The sequence below is a fragment of the Typha angustifolia genome, chromosome 11 (genome assembly GCF_048772165.1).
Source record: "Typha angustifolia cultivar Huaian chromosome 11, ASM4877216v1, whole genome shotgun sequence".
NCBI classification, from domain to species: domain Eukaryota; kingdom Viridiplantae; phylum Streptophyta; class Magnoliopsida; order Poales; family Typhaceae; genus Typha; species Typha angustifolia.
The window spans coordinates 157,529-175,149 of record NC_133249.1 but is presented as its reverse complement, the minus strand read 5'-3'; the positions used below and the strand labels follow the sequence as shown (position 1 = coordinate 175,149).

At 37.9% G+C, this 17,621-nt stretch overlaps 1 protein-coding gene across 2 annotated transcripts; it reads right to left on the bottom strand.

The window, feature by feature from the left end:
* Positions 1-201: 201 nt before the first annotated feature.
* LOC140769830 (uncharacterized) lies at positions 202-16,619 on the bottom strand. 2 transcript variants are annotated; one of them, XM_073110709.1, is made up of 15 exons: positions 15,339-16,619; positions 14,117-14,246; positions 13,751-13,952; positions 11,969-12,055; positions 11,818-11,877; positions 11,597-11,683; positions 11,211-11,282; positions 10,677-10,732; positions 10,074-10,159; positions 3,201-3,291; positions 2,965-3,122; positions 2,798-2,889; positions 2,386-2,466; positions 932-1,005; positions 202-681 (listed from the first exon to the last, which is right to left on the bottom strand). In XM_073110709.1, exons 1-15 carry the CDS (start codon positions 15,910-15,912, stop codon positions 669-671), a joined length of 1,863 nt encoding a protein of 620 aa, XP_072966810.1. In that variant the 5' UTR covers positions 15,913-16,619; the 3' UTR covers positions 202-668. The 2 variants fall into 2 exon arrangements, with proteins under 2 accessions (XP_072966810.1, XP_072966809.1); XM_073110708.1 differs by having other exon boundaries at positions 202-647; positions 15,339-16,616.
* Between the last annotated feature and the right edge of the window lie 1,002 nt (positions 16,620-17,621).

Sequence of the window (17,621 nt, the reverse complement as noted above, 5' to 3'; positions counted from 1 at the left end):
TGTCTACATTTTATCGAGATGCAAAGGACTCCTAAAAAGACGAGAGAATTGGAACAGAAAGAAATGATAAGCTACCAATTTATTTACTTTGGGATTTTATTTTTCTCACAAAGAGAAAGTATTTCGAATTTTAAAAAAATAAAAGGAAAGCACAAAAAAGGATGAAAAAGAATCGAGCAATCTGTCGACCAAGCAATTGTATACGTGGATAAAGAATGACACATTTTTATTCTCAATCGCATCTATGTTCTTCACAATAATGAACAAGAGAACTAACTAATTACACCACCAACAGCAGAATAATTAGTAGTTTGCTTCTGCAGCATATATATATATATATATATATATATATATATATTTAAGCCTTAATTTTCTATGTTACAACAAATCAAAGCTACTCCACTGTAATATTTTCCATTGCAAAATGGTTTCTTCACAAAGGATGTCTTCGGACTTGACCAATGGTGCCGAGTATTCGTAGGTGTACTTGACATGCAGCACCAGTTGCAGCTCCATATTTGAATCATCTGTATATCCCACTTTAATTTCTAAAGTAATCTTGCTGGTCTTGTCACACACATCCTTGATCAGTCATAGCCTGCGCAAGATTAAGGAAAGCACATATGTTTCCACCATGCACCAAAGCTCTGCACGAATACCACCAGGAACTAGCTTTTAATACTGAGACAAAGGAAACAAGATAATCTTACAATTTCGGAGGAAAAAAAATTCAACAAGTATCCACAAAGGTCGGTTGTTTTGCATGAATAATAGCAGTAATGAAGATCTACCTATTGGAAGAGCAGCAGCTGAAGCAATAAAAGCAGATGATTTCTATGCTAATCCAGAGGGAACAGCTTATGGGATTATAAACAATGGGGCACAGAAAAAGTATGAAGCGATCACATATTATAATCTGGCAAAAACTTACTCTGGATTATCTTTTAAAAACCCATAGTCACTCGCAGCTTTAAGTGATCTCTCATAAGTTTGTTTCATTGTATCCTGTCCCAATCATAGAAAAAAAGAAAATGATTAGTACGAGAAATTACCTTGAAACTTAAATTGATTGAACATGTGAAATTAAAGAGGCTGCTTAATAGGTTATAAATGAAGATAACAGTCTAATATAATGCTAAAGAATCACTACCAATGAAACTAACAATAAAACTTCAAACTATTGATATCAAAGGTCGTGCCGACAGACACGTGGCATGAGGGGTGCCGCACGGCATCTCTCGTAACAACTCCGCCACTCGCTATCGACCTCGTCGTTGTTGCTCGCCACTCGCACCCGCCCGTGACATGGGTGCGAGGTGTCTAGTGTCGTGGTGACGACGAGCGGTGATGACAAGATCAACAGTAAGGTTGATGGCGAGCAGTGAAGGGTAGAAGGTCAATAATCTCCCTTATTTTATTCTCTCCCTATCTTGCGGCACGGTCCATGCCTATGGCACAACCATCCTTGATTGATATGAATACGATATAAGAGAACAAGGGAAAAAAGTAATGAAGCTCATTCTGCTCAAGAATCCAAACACCAAAGTTTTAACATGGATCTAGTATTCTAAGATAAGTTTATGGTGGCTGCAATAGTAGCGGCCACACATCAGGGCCTTTCTTACCAACAATGTTGCCTTGGCCTCCACTTATGACGTTTGATCTCACTACAGGTGACACTATGAGCCAAAATCTTTTACAGCAAGCAACCATCAGCACAAATAGCTAGTAGGTGAACTGCTCGTAGAATATGACATTTAGCAGCATAAATATTAGATACTAGTATACACTAGAGGCCTGCCTTTAGGCTCAAGGCAACCGGTGCAGTGGTGCGGCCTCTGCTAAGAAACCCATGGCAGATATAGGCCCGCTGAGCTCTCTGTAACACCAAATTAGGTGCTTTGAAAAACATAGACAAATTACAATATACTATGAAGTATAGATCCAAAGGACATATCACATATGTATGTACCAGACTAGTAACAAAAATTGCTAAACTTGGGAATACTTGGTGCATGGTAAAGATCCATCGTACCTATCTTTTGTTATGTAGCAACTTTTTTACCTTATCCTAAAAAGAAGGGAAAAAAGGGCATTTTAACCTTTAAGTTGCAGTCATCTTCAATAGTATGGAACTTGCATTAGAAGGTCTCAATATAATCTAATAAACTCATTTAAGGTAAAGTCAACATAACTGTAGCAGAAATAGTATCTTAATATTTTTTATGTCAAGTGTAGCCCTAATCTAATTGATACAAACCAGTAAAGCATATTTATTATCAGGACTGTGATAAATCCATCCATTACAAATATTCTCATGTAGCCTTCTATATTAAGTTTTGAGGGAGAGCTAAAGACAAGGTAAAAGAATAAGACAGAAGCTACCTGTAATTTGGTCTCAAAATCCTCAGGTGACCACTGCATCAAATTGTACTCATGGTTGAGTTCAAGTTCCCCAACTGCAACCTGCCACCAATTAAAAGAGAAGACAATACATAGATAGAATGTAAACGTAATAAGAATCTCTAGCGAGTATATCTCGAGTCTTCATCTAGATGAAAGGTAGTTCTTAATTTAATGACAGGATGCACTGCTGGGATGAGAAGAAACACATCATGACATAAAGGTTGTGTTGTTAGTCAGATAAAGCATGAAGACATTTATATCACTCAATTGCATCAAGGTAACATAAGTTCTTTTCCACAAGTATAGTATCACATTTTGCAAAGAAACCCAATACATGCATCATATATTGCTCACAGGTAATCACATGACGAAAGCATTAGTAGTACATTACCCCTCCAGCAGTAGCTGCCTTAGCTGGAGCAACCAATACTTTGGCCTTTCTCAAAACGTCAACTGCTTGAGGGGTACATGGCATATTTGAACCTGCTCATTGAAAATAAATACTTAATGGATAGCCAAATATATTATGCTTTAGACAATAATATCTAGCACAAACACCTTCTATCAGCACACGGCAACCAGAACTGACAAGGGCAAGGGCCTCAGGTTGGTCGATCTCATTCTGCGAAGCACAAGGGAATGCGATATCACACTGTTCATTCCAAGGTTTTGCATCCTCAGCATACTTAGCCCGGGTATAAGATTTTAAATATTCTCTGTAAACAACATGAAATGGTTTTTAAATTCTGCAAGTGAACATGGTAGGAAAAATGTGATACACAAATTTTATGCACCTCAAGCTCTTTTGTTGCATCTTTATGTCCCTAAGAAGAGAAAGTTTCACATAATCAAATCCATCTTCGTCAAATAAATAGCCCTTGGAATCTGTACAAGCATGAGATTCATCTTACTAATACATTTAATAGCATCAAATGTGACACAATTTCTTCTTGCCCAGAAGGAAGTAGTCTATAAATTATTTACTTTCAGAAAGCCAAGTTAAACAAGTTATACAATAACAATTTTCTTTTTGTCATTACTCATTAAAGATAAAAGTATAAAACATGGGCACGTCACATGAATTTCTCTAAAGTTCACAGTTAATCATTCAAAATTGAGTCCCCATCACCTGGGAAACAGGCATTTGATTGGCATGTCGTGCCATTGGGTAGCACATGCTTGAATTTGTGAGAAAGATATCAATTGATTTTTCCATTAAATTGATCCACTTACTGATGCTGACCCCATAGGTTTTCCAGATGTATGAAAAGATTGCATAATGAACATGTCACAGCTTCTTTTTCTCCTTTGTGTAAGATGAAGGTCATGAGGCAGTTAGTAGAAAATTTGCTCTCCCTTCCTCCTCTCCCTCTCCCTATCTCATCATCTCTTGCTGATCTTTGCAATAATTCCAAACAGCACATCTTAATCCATTCCAAATTGCAACAAATAAACAACTTCAGACCTTAGATCATCCTTTCTAAAATCAGTGATCTTTCTAGCCGTGATGTATCCTACTAACTTGATCTGAAGAAATATGGGAACAGACATCCCCACAATATCCTTTAGTCTTTTTAATCCTCATCCACGATTCTTTATAGTACCTTTAATTGGCTGTCAACTTAAGCATCCTCATGTTCAGGATTTACAATCTCAAATGTGAACACTAAACCAGCATCTTCTGTAAATAAGCCAACAATACTCACGTTCATATTTCGTCCTGTCACTGTGAACAACTGGACACTAAAACCTGCTGACTCCATTCCTAAACAAAATGAGCAAGAGTTTCATTGTGAAGAGATAATAACTAATAAAGCACATCGACTGAGTCCATGTTCCAAGCTAGACGGGTATCACAGCCCATTCAAAATTCAACCAAAAGCCAAGTGTCTAAGATGCACCAAGGCCTAAACTTGGTTATAATTAAATTGGAGGACACCAAAATAGTTTGGAAGGACACCACATTATCTGCAGTGGACACTACAAGTTATGGGCTGAAATATTCTAGAGTGCGTCAAGACAGCGGCTGGGATTTGGAGGGTGGAGAGCAGTTTTCCCTGACTCCAAACCATCCTATTCTAACAGTAGCCTTGAGGGCCTTGCCAGCTTACAATTTGAGAATCTTACAGCCTTTGTTAACCATGGGATACTCATGTCTTCGGCTGTTTGGCTGCTGGACTATTGCAGCACTGCTGGTGGACATAGCCATTTGCAGCAGCCTTCTTTGACTTTGCTAGGTTGCTGCGGAGCTGGAAGTTGAGGAGAGAAGCCATATTTGATTTTAAGAGGGAGCCACCTTGCCACTTGCAGCAGCCATGAGTGTAGTCTGTACTCCTTTGGGCGCAGAACTGAGGGGACAGCATGCAGAATTCTAGACAGCAGGACAGCCACCATGTGTTGAGCCTCCCTTGTCAATTTCACACCTCCAACATATTCCACCTTCACCTCTATGTAAAAGCATGTGTGCCTCATTGTATAGGACTCTGATTTTTGTGTATTAGAGCTTTGTAATAAACTTGTATAAGCTGAGAGCTAAAGGATTAAAGAGAGAGTTCTATTCTAATTCCTGCTATATATTTCTCTTCTCTTGTAGTCGCACTCAAAATTAGGAGAAGGCTAACCTTACTTTGAGAAGAAGGTATAGCATTGCACGGACTCGCAGCTGCTAAGTCTGCGACAAGTTGTATCAGAGTCGCTGTGATCTGTTGTTGCGATGCTGCCGTCCTTCGAAACTGCCATTGTTGATGTTGTTCCTAAATAAATCAAAGAAATTCTTCCAAGTGTGGCAAGAGCAAGGGCCCTACAGAGATGTTGTGCTCCTAAAGACTCGTGTGTCCTCACTTGCTAATAGCCTTGGACGTGTGGACAATTGGCTAAAGCTGCTGGACGACTGCTATATCAGCTTTGAAAAGCACATGCGAGCTATGAAGGAAAGTGTCCAAGCTGCCATGGGCACATTCAACACCTCTTTTCACAACATCAAGGTAGAGCTTGCTTTACGAAGTGATGAACCAATTGCTAAGGCAATTTACTTTGAGGAGCTGTAATCCCAAAGTCGACGAGGTTGACATTCTCAAGTTAGAGTTACTCTCCTTGCAAGGGTTGTCACGCATAGAGGTGTTGTCACAAAGGATGCACCTAGGGCGCATACCCCAAACCGCAATGGTTCAAAGGAGTCTTGATCTAAAAAAGGTTGAGAACTTCTTTTGGAGCATGGAGCTATACCTCAAGGCATTGCGGTTTGAGGAGGGCAAGGAGGTCCGGACCGCATCCATATATTTCATTGGCGATTGCCATACTGTGGTGGCATTAGTGAAAATCAAAGGTATTTGCCATATCAACTTAGGGAAAAACTTGAAGCGTGAGCTCAAAATGCAATTTTTCCTTGGAAACATCGATTTCTTAGAATGAAGCATAGTTTGACTCTCACCAACTAAGTGAAAGAGTTCACTCATTTGATTTTATCAATCCCTTACATGTTGAAGGACAACCATGCGTTCTTCCTCAATGGGCTGCAGAAGTAGTTGCATAAAGAGTTGGTAGCCCAAGGCATCAACAATCTCAACATTACTATCCCCACCGCTGAAAAGCTGCCCGAGTACGAGAGAAGTAGCAACCACCTTAATAAACCAAAATTGTCAAAATTTAGCCATGGCAACAGTAGTATAGATATCCGCAAGGAAAGTGCCAATGAAACCTTTAGGGGATGCAACTGAGAGTCAACATATCGGCCCTAAAGCAAGTAGATTTCTTATTATGTTTGTGGGAAAAATTATGGGCATGTTGACTAAGACGCAACAAGCTGAGCATTGTCCAAATCTTGGATGAGGATAGCGTAGAAGAGTTGGCAGTTGAAGAAATCCGATGTGTCAACACCATCTAGGGACAAACCTACGATGGCAAGCACTTTGAGTGAAAGGGACTTATGTACATCTGCATGACAGTAAACGGTGTAGCCACTCGAGAGATGATTGACATCGCCGCAACCCACAACTTCATGTTCAACACAAAAACCAAGTGGCTTGGCCTCAAGCTAGATAAGAAGGACAACCGTGTGAATTCAGTGAACTCTGATGCTCGTTTAGTCGTGAGCATGGCCAAAGACGTCGAAGTCAGCAAAGCCTCAACAAGTTCTAGTTGATCCTTAGCTTAGAATTCCCAATTGCTGCCAAAGTTGTGCTCATGGTGCACCTTGAGCAGTAAATATCATGGATAATGCACGTCATGCATAATGCGAACCAACGAAACTCATCTCCTCAAAATGAAGGCGAAGGTGTTGTTAGCCCTACAACTAAGATGGCGAGTCAAGGTGAGGCCATGCACCTTGCTACCCACAACTTCAAAAACAGAAGCCTTGAGAAGATGATTATCCCAGTGAAAGATGTCGATGTCCTTAGAGAGTTCAAGGACACGGGCCAAAGGAGTCATGGCATCGAGGCAAAGCTCGGTGAGCAACCAACAGCAAGGACACTTTATAAAACAACACCTCCAAAGTTCAAGGAGATATGGAGGACGTATAGAGCACTATTGGATGCAAGCCTCATCAACCACTAAAGACACTATGAAATAAGGATCTGTATACGAGGATACAGCAAATTTTCAAAATAAAGGATATGATACGTCTAGGATACGATAATAAATAAATTATATATAAAAAATTATATCCTACTAATAACCTATACATATGTATGTGCAAAAAGAAATTTATATTCTAATGACAATCTACGCATAACATTGCATTCAATATTTCAATAAACCTCTTATCTACATAAGCATTTAATAACAAAAATGAGTAGTAGTAGATATCAAAGACAATTAGACAAAGTAATCATGTAATACTAAAGTAAATGAGTATCTGAAAAAACTGAGTGAGAGAGAATTAATTAAACTGTAATATTTAAGTAACCATATCAAAATTAAGTAACCATACTTAATCATGTAATACTTAAGTAACCATACTTAATTGTATAATACTCCAGTAACAATATCAAAATTAATTAAACTGTAAATAAGACAAAGAAGAAAAATCCAGAGAAGAAAATCTACACAATTTTAGAGAATAAGGGAGAAAAAACTGAGAAAAGAAGAAAAAAACTAGGAATGAAACTAAAAACAAAATTTGAGAAGGGAAAAGTGGAAGAAATCAAATGAAAAAAATTTAGAGAAGAAATTAAGAAAAAAAAAATACCGGCATGAGAGTGAGAGGAAGATTGTCGTTGCTGAGTGTCGAGTGTTGAGTGAACGGTGTCAACGTCGATTGGTTAGTCGAGAGAGATGGGAAAACAGGGATTGTCATCGTGGTCAAGAGAGGGGGAGAACGGTGTGGGCTAGGGCACAAAATATTTGAGACAAGAAGAAAAACAAAAGGGGGTAGGGGAGTAAGTTAATAGCTTAATGGCTTATAAAATTAAACCCGTGCAATTACTCAAATAAACCCAAAATGTATCTAAAACGTATCCCAAAATGTATCTAAAATGTATCCCACCGTATCCACCCCATATACGAAATAAAAATTAATTATTTTAATTTAGGATACTTTCAAAACGTATTGGATACGTATCTAGCCTGTATTCATATTCGATACGTATCAAATATGGCTAGTTACCCCATATGGGGTATCCGTGCTTCCCAGCAAAGATACAATACCAAGCGATAGTGCGGGTTCAAAACCAGCCAAGCTTTGATCATCTATGGCAATAGGCGGTGGTCATTTATTCTAGTTGGGTGGCTTGCAAAAGATCCTCACGAAGGACAGCCACAAAGCCAAGAAGGCAAGACATTTATGGCCAAAGTAAACACAGTCGCTGCTGGAAATTGCACACCAAAGGCGCAATAAAGCAACGCACTACAACTTGTTCGAGCAAGGATCGGGCCAATAATCATTTATGCATGAGATTAATATAATGCATATGACTAATATGAAGTTATGAACCTTTAGATTAAGATCTAAAGGCTCATAATGTTACTATATTGGATCTTATACCTTCGCAATTGAACCACGCCTTATTTCAACCTTGATTCAAGCCTAAATCAAGCCTCATTAGGCTCACTATAAGTTTGAATTGGTTCAAGCTTAAAATTTGCTTATTGATTGGCTCTTTAGGCTCGAGCTTAAAATTGGCTCGAAGGAAGCTTGAGTAAGTATTTCAAACAAAACTTGTTCTATAATTAGGCTTGAAATTAATTTCAATTCAACCTTGATCTGAGCTCACACCCCTAGCAGCCAAGATGTTCCTTAGATGGGAGAGAATATCACAACCCATTCAAAATTAGACCAAAATGTCTTAAGATGTACCGAGGCAAACTTGGCTGTGACAAAATTGGACATCAGGAACGCCAATATAATTTGGAACGACACCACGTTTTATGTACTGGACACTTCAGCTTATGTGCTGAAGTACTCTAGCATAGCAGAACAATAGTTGAGATTTGAGGAGTGGAGAGCAGTTTTCCTTGACCTCCATGCCATCCTACACTAGCAGCAGCCTTGAGGGTTGTTGGCTTACAACTTGAGAACTTTGCAATTTTTGTTGACCAGGGGACACTCATGCCTTGGGCTAATTAGCTGGACTGTTGGTGGACAAACCCACTTATAACAGCCTTCTTTGACTTTGCTAGGTTGTTTTGAGCTAGGAATTGAGGGGAACAAATGTATTTGACTTTAAGAAGGAGCCACTTTGCCACTTGCAGCAGCCATGAGTGCAGCCCTCTAATCTTTTGGGCCCAAAACTCGGGGATAACTTAAAGAATTCTGATCCCCCCTCCCCCGTCCTTTTCACACCTCCAACATATACCACATTCACCTCTATATAAAGAGACATGTCCCTCATTGTAAAGGACTCCGATTTCCCTGTATTAGGACCTTGTAATAAAGTTGTGTAGCTAGGGAATAGAAGAGAGAGTTCTATTCTAATTCTGGCTGCATCTTTTCTCTTCTCTTATTGCTGTTGAACTCAGATTTAGGAGAAAGGTAGCCCTACCTTACGAAGAAGATAGAGCGCCCCACAGATTCACAACTAACAGAAGGCTAAATCCAAGACAGAAGTCTGAAGACAAGATATGCAAAAGGTCTCTAACCTTTATAAGCAAGTCTCATTGTCAAAAGGCACACCGCAAATTTCAAAAATGAAAATACTAATAACTTTCTAAAACTCTTTATTCTAGAATAACAGCTAAATACCAGAATAATTCAATTATAAAATACAAACACTATTCATCAAAATTACATTTTATATTACACACTAACATAATTACTAATTCACCATTGATATCTATCACATCAATACTTTATATCAAATCAAAAAATATTTATGGTAATTTTATAAAAATAAAATAAAATATGTTTTCTCATCTTTTTCTTTACTTTATATCACATTAAAAATAATTCTTATACTCTTATTCCAAAAAAAAAAAAGTGAACACAAATAATTATTTCTAGAATAAAAAAAAATTTTGAGAATAATAAAGAGGAATATATATTCTAGAATTAACCTTATTCTTGAAATATACGAGGCCTTAAATGATCACAACCAAATTAAGAAAATATTGCTCTCATGAACCGATTAGAAGTGGCAAGTGGTAACACTTCGAATTGCTAGCAGATCCACATAAGTCCATGAAAACTTTCTTCACAAGCAAGGGAACCACTGTCAAGCAACAAGTATTACCTGATATAGTCACCGGGATGGCACCGCAGGAAAGAAGCTTCTCCAAGACATGCATTGCTATCTTCCCTGCACCACTTACTACACATCTGTACAAGAAGAATAATAACTAGTAATAGAGAAATCTGAAATTAAGATGTACCAGTACCCTAATTTTGCAAGAGATGGATAATGATAGGTTAATGCATCATTTAAATTAATAGTACTTACTGACTGTGATGATGTTTTTAGAAGATGAAATTACTATTACTAAATTGTTCGTAACAATCAAAAAAGAAAAGACACCCACATCAAACACAATGATATATAAGCTTGCAATTAGTATACACGTTGACACCTAGGTGCCTAGCCGGAGGAGTCACCAAGACACCTAAGTAGTGAAGTTGCCTAAATAGCATATGTCAGATTCTTATTACTCTATTTATGTATTAATTGTATGCCTCTTATCAATGTTTGAATAATCATTCCCTAAGGTTCATTGGACATAGTTGTTCGTTGTTATCCAACTCTTCATTATGACAGATAATTATGTACGCCTCTAATCAACGTTATAGATATGCAATTTGATATTTATCTCCTAAAAGTAAGGTGTCAGAATATATAAACCTCAATCCTTTGAGTTCCTTGTTCATCTCTGCCAGTATAAGACGTGCAAAAAATACCTGTGGAAGTAAAAGGACAAAATGAGAGGGAAGATGTTTAATTCAGTATTTGTATTGTAAACCCTTCAATGCATTTTTCTATTTTAATCCTTTTAATTGAAATAATTCAAATATCTGATTGTTGATTAGCACAACCTGATTTGAGAGGTATCCACTAAAAAAAATGATGCACCCATGGATATCAATGCAAAAAACAGTTGTTATGAGGAGATACATACAAATAACAAATTTAGAGAGACAATCATGCAAGAAAGAACGGGTTGAGGTGTATAAAAGAAAATAAAAATATTTACTGAGGTATACACAAAAATAAGAAATTTTTGAAAGGTATTATACTATTATTACAATCCAGACAATTAGCCTAACCAGAGAAGAATAACAGAAACCTTAATTTCTGGGTCAGTAAAACTAAAGGACTAAAAGAGTCAGTTAAAGTATAAAGATCCAGAACTCTACAATTGTTCAAAAAGTAACATACCAGTCCATATCCAGTAGCTTCAGTCCGAAGGCTAGAACCTGACCAGAATATCTTTGGTCCTGTAAAACTTCCCTGCATAAGCATAAAAACAAAATCTGAAGATAAGAGACAAAATTATTTACTTGTAATAAGACATAAATAGTAGCAATAGGTATACTTTGTAGTTACATGCATTTATAAGTGAATACATTGGAAGAAAATTTTAATTCTTGCCTCTTTTTCTGCCAATTTGCTACTAGAAATTGAACTACTTGGTTAGTTTCTTAATCTGTCAACGGTCTGGTAATCATAAGTGAGAATTACTAAGAAAGTACTGCACTTCTTCAGAATAATGGTCTATATGAGTTTAATAGTTTTATTGCTTCTCCCAGTGATGGCCAATATACCTGGAAATGTCCAGCAAGGCGTCTATATTGTCCAAAAAGATAACCCATTTCCCTAGGACCAACACCTATATCCTCAGCAGGAAGATCCTGCATGAACATGACATCAGAACATTAGAGCCTTATTTCCAAAATTGTTTAACAAGTAGGCCACTTCATAGAAAGGCATTAATGAATAGACTATGATTTGACAGCCCATAGATGAAAACAAAATAATTCTATACCTGATCAGGGCCCAAGTATCTGTACAGCTCATCCATGAAACTTTGACAAAAGCGCATGATCTGGCAGTATTTAATATCCTTGTTAAATTTTCCTGCCAAATAAATGGTGTGATTTTGTCCCAAGAAAAAAAGGCGTGCTAATAGCCAATACCTCATTTTCACTTTTTCCCTTTGGATCAAAATCACTTCCTCCCCCAGCACCTCCAAGTTTATAGAGTGATAGAGCATTCTTCAAAGTCTGGTAAAGCAAGAATTCAACAATAGACGGCTCTCGTAAAAAGGAAAATAACAAACAAAAGCCAACATAGAGGACAATAAGTATAAGTATCACTCATCAAAAGGTTGTCATGGAAACAGCAAATACAAGATTGCTGAAAAGCACCTTGTACATGATTATCAAGGATCAGTAGTGCCTTGGAAATAGAATAAGAGCATTTGATGATCCTTCTGCCTATGCTACCAATTTCATCTTAACTCTCTTTCCCTAGGCTCCAACTAAAACAACAGAAAAGGGCAGAGTATTGGAGATACCGATACTTTCATCAGAACAATAATTTTACAGCAAAAGGAGGATATATCACCATCCTCCCCAAAGCCTTTTCCCAAATATATAAGCCGGCCAGAGCACAACTCAAGTTTCAGAAGGCAGGGGCGAAGGGAGGGATTCAAGGAGGGGTGCAATTGCCCCCACTCAGTCCATAGTATTTTCGCTCAAGCAAATACTAATTTTACCATTTTTACTTATCAATATATCTTAATTAAATTAGTTGCATAATTAGTTACAACAGACAAAAAAAAAAAAAAAAGCAAGTCGCATAACATGACTCTTCTAAGTTCTAACTCTCCAAGTGGGTTCCTTTAAATTTTTAAATGTATTTAAAAGTGGGGTTCAATTCAAACATAATTTTAAATTTAATCAAATCCTAAAGGACCAACCTACAAATAAAAATCAAATAGATGCTTATTAATAAAAAATTTAAATCTTAGAATTACTAATTTATATAGTTAAATTAAGAAAATTACATAAAATTTATACCTTTCAGATCCTGTATTGAAAATTAGTATATCTATTTAGTGAAACTTAATAAAATATCGCAGAAAGAACTCTAAATTTAGAAAAAATTACAAAGATAAGTTATTTTACATTTTTATACTTGAAAATTATTATTGAACATTAAACTTGGTTTGCAATAATAATATTTTTTACTGTTTTTGAATAATTTAAATATAACTATTTTTTATCTGAGTGAGTTAATATGACTTTATAGTTTGCCCCTTCCCAAAAATTCTGGCCCCACAACTGTGAGAAGATTTCTCGAAAAGTGGCAATTTCATGCAATTGACTGTCAACCTGGCATTGAACAGTTGAACCTCCCTGGGGTCAAATTTTTGGATAATATCACACTAGGCAAGAGAGGGGATTATCATGAATTCTGTGAGTCTTTGATGTCTAGACTTAGAATTGCAATTTAGGCTCATGAGGTCTAGGGAGGCAAGATCCAGAAGTTCTTTTTTAGAAGTACAAAACTTGAAGAAGAAGAAGATGGAATATAAAGAATGAAACCTGATTGACTTTCAAATAGGGAACTAGTGAAATATATGCCAACCAAAATAGTAAAGTCATCACTTAAGGGATGAGGGAGATATTGCATTTCACCTATTAATCCAATTGTTAAATACTTAATATAAGCTATGGTACTAGAACAAAAGTGTCGTCTAAATGAAAGCTTAATCAGAAGAACATACAAATATACAAGCATGAACCAAGTTCCTTTACTTTAGTCCTATGAAAAGAATCATCAAGGAATCAGATATTTCTGATAATTCTGTTCTAGATTATGCATCTGTCCATTTCTTCACAAAGCTTAACACTAGTTGCAATACTAAAGAGCAGCATGCTGGGCATATACGGATGAAGCAAAAGTTAATGTACCTGCTCAAAACCAAGAAACTTGGCAATACTTAAGTTCATGGATGGATGAAAACGAAGGCCACCCCTACAGGGACCCACCACTTGGCTAAATTGTACACGGAAGCCTCGGTTTACATGTGTTTCACCCCGATCGTCAACCCATGGCACTCTAAATACAATTGACCGCTCAGGTTCTAACAACCGCTCCAAGATGTGAATATACCTGAAAAGTTAGGCAAAACACTGATTTGACTTGAGATATGACAAACATATTTTACTTCAAATGGGAAAAATCCCATCAATTTTATACTTCTACAGTGTATCAAAAAATCATTTAGGTTTTGGGGGGGGGGGGGTGGGGGTGGAAGCAAGGGAGAGAGAACTTACTGGTTGTTCTTCACCAACACAGATTCTAATGAATGAACCACTTCTTGCACAGACTGTATGAATTCAACTTCATGAGGATCCCTCCTCAGAACAGATTCAAGAATTGAAGCAGCAGTTTTTGACATTAATGCTTAAATGTTTTGTCACAACAAAAAAAAACAACAGATTAAAATTTAGTACAACAATTGGCATAATAATTGTGCAAATCAATTGATAAGAACAACTCTGAAACCAACTAAAACCCGGAAGTTCAGGATACTTATAGGATAAATTATCTTTGACGATGAAATATGAAAGAAACTAAGTCATAACATTGTTAATTCCTGATAAGCAGTGCTGAACGATTGAGTACTTCGGTTGCACTGAAGTTGGAGACTTCAAGTATCCAATATTTTCTTTAATTCCTGATAAGATGCAAGCAATGATGAATGATGAATGTGAAAGTGCAAAATAACAAAGGTTTCGAACATTTCTATGTGTCCTCCTAGGTTCCCAAAAGGTCTCCTATTAATGTCTAAATTCTAAACAAAATCCACCGATTCTTGGTTTAACCTGGGGAGATTGAAAGATAGTAAGAAATGAATTAGAGAATATCTAGTTACCTCCTTCCATCAAATATTGAGCATCTGGTGTGAGTCCAATCATAATTCCTCACCCATAGCTCAACATCCTAAATGAATGACTTATAGGTTCATTCTCAAGATCTGATCAACAGTTTGTGTATGTCAAGGTAGTCATCTATCAAACAAAATATATGTGCCATCTGTGTAGAATGTACTTATATATGCAAAAAGATGATGGACTCATAAAGAACGAGTATACCTCATGACTGTTGATACTATACAAGATGCAAACTAGGTCCAAATTAATTTGACAAATACTAAAGGAATGAAGTTTTCCATCTCTAGCATGTACATAAGATGACAAGTCATATCATTTGGGGAAAAAAAAACTCATAGTCAAAGCTCTAAAAATTATCTTCATGAACTGCAGAGCAACAACTTAATCAAATGCCTCTCTCAATGACTTGGTGTACTTAAAAGCAAAGTTGACCCTTCTTGTATATGTGCTCAGAAGTGCAATAAAATATTTTTCACCAAAATTACTGTTTAACTTGTAAAACCTTCTAAATGATATGTCAGTAGATGCAGAGGCACCATGGCGGCATCAAGCAAGAGAATGCGAAAGAAGTCATGTCCCATGCATAGGACAACACACTAACCTTTTACATAAACAGGCCTCTCAATGACGGGCTGACTTTTGTCCTTAGATGCCATCTGAAGCCTAAGGGCTTCCTTATGAAGCAAGCTATTGTTGTGTTCTTCCAACGCACTCATCTGCATATTTCTACTTCCCTCGTTCCCATATGGATTTCTCCTATGCTTCCTGCCATATTCTTTACAAACTGAGCAAAATATCCTACTTGTGTTTTCATGTACATCTACATAAGCCCATTTGTAAGTGTCCGCCCACTCCTCTCGCCACTTTTTCACCACTTTCTTCTTTTTCTTTGCCTGAGGCAGCTTCAAAAGGTCTTGTTGGTCTTCATTAGCTGTGTGTGAGGCTAAAAGAAGGTGCTTATGGTCTTCTTGTTCTTCAGGAGCACCAGAGTCTTGTGCAGGTACACCGACAAGGGTGGTGCTGGAAAATGAAGGGTCATCATCCCCAGGCCCTATCTCCAAATCAATTTCTTCCCCTATCCCCCTAACCACCAAGTGATGGCGCTGGGCCTGGCGAAGGAGATTAATCTCATCCATTGTGGAGTTCATCTCTATACCCCTCCCTGATGCCAACATCCAGACTAAGACATGCAACCACACAGCAAGATTCTCACGCTTCCTTCAAACTGAACGGCCTCCAATCTCCTTCAGCTGAAATAAATACAAGTTTGATAACCATGCTACTGAATGAAACAGAGCCCCAACGAGAACCCCCCAAGACCAAATCCAGCGAGAAGCTTGAACAAACCCCACACTACGGCTGTCATCTGCGGTGCTGAGTGCAAGTTGCACAAAATAGAACACGAAAGAACACCATTTCATGCGCCGAAAGATAGATTTATCAGCATCAAACCCACCAAAGACACAATTTACCGCTCTTATGTAATCAAAGAACGTGCCCTAGACTTTCAATCTGCGTCACGGCCAACCTAACGTCTTGTTGTTTCAGAGCTGAGCTATCTCCTAGTGGCTAAAATAAAGCTTCCTACGGTCAAGAGACCCCAGACGAAGCTATAATTAAAGATTAGCGGCAAGAAATTGGATCGAAGAAAAGGGGGCTCACGGTGGAATTAGGGAAAGGCAAAAGCGTCGAGTTAGAGGGGGAGGAGGAGGAGGAGGAGATCGTACACTTCCAGAATCCGAATGGGAGAGAAAGTGATGGGGGAAGATAGCAAAAAAGGCGCAGGTAGGCTTGGTGGGGTTTGTGGTAAGAAGCGATTAGGCAGGACGCTACCGAGCGATGCAGCCCCAATCTACCGCGGTGGATTTGGTGTTCGTCTTCTACCATTGTGGATCCACAATTCAACAGTGATGAGAGCAGGGATTCGGTGGGCCGAACAATTTGGGCCGCTCCATCCAAACGCTGTTTCCGATATTTAATATATATATATTAACTCATTAACATATCCATCGTGCTCACATTCTAGGATTACATATAAAAAATAAGCATACTTTGACTTTTCCTCGTCATCAAAACACCCTTAAATCTTAGTGGAGTCAGCTCTACCAAAACTATCTTCTCTCTCCTACTCTTTCCCATAAATGGTCGGTGGCTTGGCTTGCCCTTCTCCCTTTCCCCACCAAGTTGTTAAGCAGAGAGAAAGAGACAATGGCCTTTTTCCATTCCCTACGAGGTTTTGCCCCTTTTCTCCATTATTGTTGTCATTGTCTCATCCTTCTTTTTAAGGTCTTCGACGAATCTGAGCCTTTTATCACTGCTCATCTGATGCAATTGTCATCATTAATCTTCTCTGTCGTTGCTATGCCTCCAAGTCATGCTCATCACCATCGGATCTAGCCCCACTCTTCTCCTCCATCCACATCCATATACGACCTCCACAACCTCCTCCTCCTCCCTAATGATGCTAATATCTCGCCAAACTTATCCTCCGGCATAACTTCTACTCAATCCCTTCACATCTTATTGCCACATATCAGATATAATCCATCTCATTTATTTAAGTGTGATCATCGCAGTATCATTAGTTGTCGTGGTTGTCGTCACTTTCTTGATCCGTCACTATTATTTTTTCTTTTTATTATGCTATAGTGATTCGTATATCTATACGTGTTAGGCCTTCCCGCGGTGCCAATGAAACCATTTGGACTCTGACCCCATTGAGTCTGTGTTTTTGCCATAGTTAGCTCAATTAAAAAGCTTTTGGCCTTCCAAACTTTTTTGTTGAGTTTTTTTTATCTATAATACTGCCATTGTCGACCAAGTGAAAGCTACGAACTTACATAGGATTAGCCCACATCGAAACCATAATTATACCTCCACTGCT

Bases quoted from the DNA above. Each gene is read 5' to 3' on its own strand.
- LOC140769830 (XM_073110708.1), bottom strand. From the start codon at position 15,912: ATGTTGGCATCAGGGAGGGGTATAGAGATGAACTCCACAATGGATGAG. The intron at 11,878-11,968 runs GTATTGGCTATT...AAATACTGCCAG, and splicing joins AGGGAAAAAGTGAAAATGAG to ATCATGCGCTTTTGTCAAAG. The intron at 2,467-2,797 runs GTAATGTACTAC...AATTGGTGGCAG, and splicing joins AGGCAGCTACTGCTGGAGGG to GTTGCAGTTGGGGAACTTGA.